The sequence below is a fragment of the Carlito syrichta genome, unplaced genomic scaffold, assembly GCF_000164805.1.
Source record: "Carlito syrichta isolate Samal-C Ts95f unplaced genomic scaffold, Tarsius_syrichta-2.0.1 Scaffold307020, whole genome shotgun sequence".
NCBI lineage: Eukaryota > Metazoa > Chordata > Mammalia > Primates > Tarsiidae > Carlito > Carlito syrichta.
The window spans coordinates 238,008-243,106 of NW_007251116.1; the positions used below are offsets into that span (position 1 = coordinate 238,008).

Consider the following 5,099-nt stretch of genomic DNA (forward strand, 5'->3'; position numbering starts at 1 on the left):
TGGCTAATCTTTGTCTTTTTCATTTCCACATCACTGTATGGTTTCATTTGTCGAAAGAACAGGCCAAAGTATAGGGCTTTACAGGAAGGACTCATCAGGCTCCCAAGTTTCCTGAAAAGTTCATGGCCTACTTTTTCAGGATCCAACTTTTGCTTGTTGTTGAATAAAGCAGCAAGATACAGAACGACACAGAACATATAGTCGGATTCCATTGAAACACAGGCACACCTGTGTGTGTGCATCTCAACACTCGTACATGCTTCTCTAGTCAAACAATTCTGGATTCTAGAAGGACCAACTGTCTCCCGTGGTTACCTCTGGCAGGAAGGAACGGGGCGAAGGCAGGAGGGTGGGCAGCTGTGTGTGTCCATGGGAGGGAAATGTGGGGGGGCATGTCCATGTTTTATTGTTTGCTTATTAATCTGTATGTTTACACGAAGCATTCCTTTTTCCTTTGTATTTTTTCGGCATCAGCAGAAGCACATGATCAGAAGAAGCAAGGGTTGAGGACCAGCTCTGGGGGCTTGGGCTCCCAACCACGTCTGTTCCACACCCGGCAGCCTGGGTCACCTTCCAGAGCACAAAAGAACCAACCCAAAGCAACCCAGTCCTTTCTTCCACTCTGCAGACATGTCAGCCCAGTCTTCAGTTTATGGAAGCATGGCTTTCAACGAGTGCCCCCAGTTCAAGAGGACACACTGACCACAAGTAATTCTGAGAGTCAGGCTGCCGGCCCCTCGGACCCAGAGGGGAGGGGCACTCCAGAGCAGAGGGAGGTCCAACCACGAGCCCCTGCTCCCAGGGACCGTAGGACCCCTGACCTTTCCGTCTTTCCCAGAGAAGGAGGCAGGGGAGGTGGCGAGAGCCCTCACCACGAGAGGCTTTCCTTCGGGCTCTGCGCCCTCCCCAGCCCCTCGGCAAACTGCTTGTCAAGCTGCACCCCCACAAGAGCAGCTCCTCCTGCGGGAGCAGAAGCTGCAGGAATCTAACTCTTTATCATGAGCGAGCTGGCACTGTGCCCACGGCAGCCTCCAAAAGAAGCATCTATACCATCCACATGGTACAGATGGAGAAATGGAGGCTCGGCGGCAGGCTGGTGCAAGGTCACATCGCACAGCCAGCTGAGGCAGAGCTAGGACCATCCCACCCGGCCCAACTGCCCGCCTGCACTCAGTTTCTAGCCCTAGGGGGACGCCATGATGAGGGGGCTGCTGAGCGGGTGGGCACTGGCTGGACCACCCGCTGCAGGGAAGGGACAGCCATGAATCAGAGTCCCATTTGACTCTGCCCCTGGACGAGTCATGTCCTTCTTTTGAGCCTGGATATCCACATCTGTAAAATGGGGGCAATGACAGTTTTCTCTTGAGGCTAGAAATCAGATGTGTAGAGAAGCTACCACCAACCCAAGCACCGAGACACTTGAATAAAGCTGCCAGCACCACCACCACCATCATCGCCATCACTCAGACTAAGGGGTCTGCTCAGAATGGAGGCTGGAAAGGTGGTTTAAGAACCACTCCAAGTTGCACCTGTCCCGTAAGGGGCCTGTGGTGGCCTCTTCCCTGCAGCCCCCTGGCCTCATTCCTTGGAGACCTCCTGGCTTCCAGCATGACTCCTCTCTAATCCACCCACCCAATGACTAAGGACCCATCACTACCCCTGTCCCCATTTCCCTGGTAAAGCCCAGACCAGCCTGGCCCTCATGGCTCCCTCTCCCTTTTCCAGAACACTCCGTCGTGCTCAGTGCCACACCTCTGCACATGCTGGACCACTTTCCAGGAAAACCCTCCCCAGGCCACCCTCTCCTCTTCACTCCTTCTCCAAGGTCCCACTCAGATCTGAGAAGCTTCTGGAATCCCACCCCATACGCAGAGTTAGGGACCCCTCCTCTGCCCCATGACACCTTGTTCCTCAGCCGCCCCTGAGCATGCTTGGGGGAGTATTCAGATGCCACATGCTTTACAAGTCTGTCTTTCCGCTGCCGTGTCCTGGAGGCCTGGGCCTGGCACAGCGTCCGGCACAGTCAGTGCTGAGGACGTGTTTAGGACATGAACAGAGGAAAGCCAGCTGCATCTCAGTCAAAGGAAAAACTGCCTGATTATCAGGGTTTTGACAGGGAGATGGGCCACCAGTGAGCTCCCTGTCACCGGGTGGGAGTGTAAGCTGTGGGAGGGAGGAGCAGAGGCGTGGGTGTGGATTCCTAAAGATAGGCAGGTCACACTGGAGTCACCTGGAACACAAGTTGTGCACAGAGCCTCCAGGGCAGGAGATACCGATGCTCAAGTCTGGGACAGTCCAGAAACCTGCACCAGGAGCAGCATCTGTGGGAGACGTTGACCCACACCCACCTTTGGGGACTACTGAACTTTGAGGCCTCCAAGGCCAACTGCAATAAGGCTTTTCATAAACTGTGAAGTGCCGTCCACAAGTCTTGACTCCAGACGTTACCAGAACCCCGAGACTAGGGAGCTGATGATTCAGGCTGGGGCTACAGCTCCTCGGACTCTGGGAGGTGACGGACCCAGCCCTGGGCCACTCGGTTGAAGCTGGGTCTGAGGCGGAGGAGTTCCAGGCCACTGAGGGGCTCTGGGATGAAGGGGGTTCCTGCCCGGGGAAGGGAGTCCCCCACAAGAGGACCTCCAAATGGCACTGGGGTCCTGGAGAAAGAGAGCACAAGAGAGGTGGACCGTGTGGGCAAGTGGGAAAGGAACAGTAGGACACTGACATGTGGGTCACCACATGTGAGCCCACCCTCCCAGCTCCTCTTGGCCTCAGTTTCCCCTTCTTCTTTTTGTGTGTGTGTGGAAGTCTCACTCTGTCTCCCAGGCTGGAGTGCGGTGACACACTCATGGCCACTTCGACCTGCTGGCTCAGGTGATTCTTCCACCTCAGCGTTCCAAGGAGCTGGGACTACAGGCCTGTGCCACCCTGCCCGGCTAATTTTTTGATTTGTTGTAGAGACGAGGTCTCGCCAAGTTGCCCAGGCTGGTCTCGAACCCCTGGACTCAGGCAATCCTCTTGCCTTTGCCTCCCAGAGTGCTGGGATGGCAGGCGTGAGCCACCACACCCGGCTCAGTTTTCCCTTCTACACAGCAAGGTTCTATATAGTCTTGAACAGGCCTCTCCAGCTCCGTCCGTCCCCATCCTTGTCTGAGTGGGATGGCTTGTGGTTTAGTGACAGGAGTGAGACTATCAGTCCCAGCAGAGCTCTGGCACCCTCAAACTCCGGAGGTAGCTGGAAGCAGGGCCTTCCTTTCCTCCTCACCTTACCTTGGCACTAAAGACCCACAGACTGGAGACAGCAGAGGACTCGAAGGAACTCTGAGAATCAGAGAAACGCGAACTCCAACCGAGCCAGCCAGTTCTCCCCCACGGGGATGGCACAGTGAGGCCATTTGAAATGGGGCAGGTGGTGAGGTGGTGACGCAGTGTCACTCATGCGCTGTGGTCAGAGGGCGAATTGTGCCGCTGCCCTGGGGGACAACTCGGCAGGACCTTTCTAGCCTAGAAATGTGTGAACTCCCACCACAGCTTCACCTCTGAGCACGTGACTGAGGACAGCACAGGCACACGAGCACCAGGGGGCAGCACATAAGTGACACAAGCAAGCCACGTGTCCAGGGCAGACGGGCCATGTTCACACCACGGGAAACGATCCCTCAGCTCAAAAAGGAAGCTACTAGGCCGGGCGTAGGTGGTTCATGCCGGTAATCCCAGCACTCTGGGAGGCCAAGGTGGGAGGATTGCCTCAGCCTGGGAGCTTGAGACCAACCTGGGCAACATGGCAAGATCTCGTCTCTGTAAAAAATCAAAAAATTAGCTGGGCATGGTGGCTGGCGTGAGCCTGTAATCCTAGCTACTTGGGAAGCTGAGGCAGAAGAATCGCCTGAGCCCAGGAGGTCAAGGCAGCGGTGAGCTGTGATCGTGCCACTGCCCTCCAGCCTGGGTGACAAAGTGAGACCCTGGCTCAAAAAAAAAAAAAAAAAAAAAGAGAGAGAGAAAGAAAGAAAGAAAGGAAGGAGCTAGATCTCTACACATGAGCATGGCAGATTTCAAAAGCATAATGTTGAGAGAAAAAGGCAAGTTACAGAATGAAATGCAAAGTATTAAAACCCAGACACAGGCCGGGCCTAGTGGCTCATGCCTATAATCCCAGCACTTTGGGAGGGTGAGGTGAGAGGATTGCCTGAGTCCACAGGTTCAAGACCAGCCTGGACAACTTGGTGAGATCTCATCTCTACAATAAAAAAGAATTAGGCAGCAGTGGTGGCACACATCTGTAGTTCCAGTTACTTGTAAGCCTGAAGAGGAAGGATCTCTTGAGACCAACAGGTCAAGGCTGTGGTGGCCCTGAGTGTGCCACTGCACTCCAGCCTGGGAGACAGAGTGAGACTCCAACTCAAAAAAAAAAAAAAAAACCCAGACACACAGATGCACAACAATGTCCCCACAGACCTGCAGCTGCCCACACAAAGCATTCTAAAACCACACAGGCCGGCATGCGACAGTGTCCCCTGTGTGAAAACAGCTGGGGTTACAGGGTGATGAATAGGCCCCCCCCCTTCATTTGTGGTTGCCTGCTTTTAAAAAGTGAATTTATGCCTGTAATTTTAATATGATTTTTTAATTTTAAGAAAAATAGAATGCACTGATTGTGTCATGTTTTGCCCACAGCCTGGGACCAGTGGGAAGAGGGTTGCTTGTCTCTGGGACAGAAAGGCAGACGTTGGCCAGGCCGGGGTTCCAGCCAGGAGAGTGTTTCTACCTGGACCACCCTGGCTTTGGCAGCAACAGCCAGGCCTCAAGAGAGCAGGCTGGGCGGGGTCCAAGCCGAGCAGGTCTCACAGCCTGGCCTGCCTGGGAACCCAGAGCCGTGGTTTCTGTGCCCATCTGGGCCACCAAAACCATAGTTTCTCTTCTCTGTGCCTCAGTGGCCCTTTCTGCCCCAGAAGTGGCCTGGACTTAGGGCTCCCTGAGGGACCCTTCTGCAGGTGAGCATGGGCCTGGAGGTGCGACCAGAGTCACCGGCCTGGAAGCTGCCTGCCAGGACTGAATGTCCGCCCACGGTCTAATTTTTTTTTTTTTTTTTTTTTTTTTGG

General features: G+C 54.6%; 1 protein-coding gene across 1 annotated transcript in view; it reads right to left on the minus strand.

The window, feature by feature from the left end:
- Nucleotides 1–2,488: 2,488 nt before the first annotated feature.
- The window catches only part of MYOZ3 (myozenin 3), a 12,926-nt gene continuing 10,315 nt past the window's right edge, over nucleotides 2,489–5,099 (minus strand). The window contains exons 3-4 of the mRNA XM_008063757.1: nucleotides 3,266–3,321; nucleotides 2,489–2,720 (exon numbers count right to left, since the gene is read on the minus strand). Coding sequence (XP_008061948.1) covers nucleotides 2,489–2,720; nucleotides 3,266–3,321 — 288 coding nt within the window. The remainder of the gene's footprint in view (nucleotides 2,721–3,265; nucleotides 3,322–5,099) is intronic.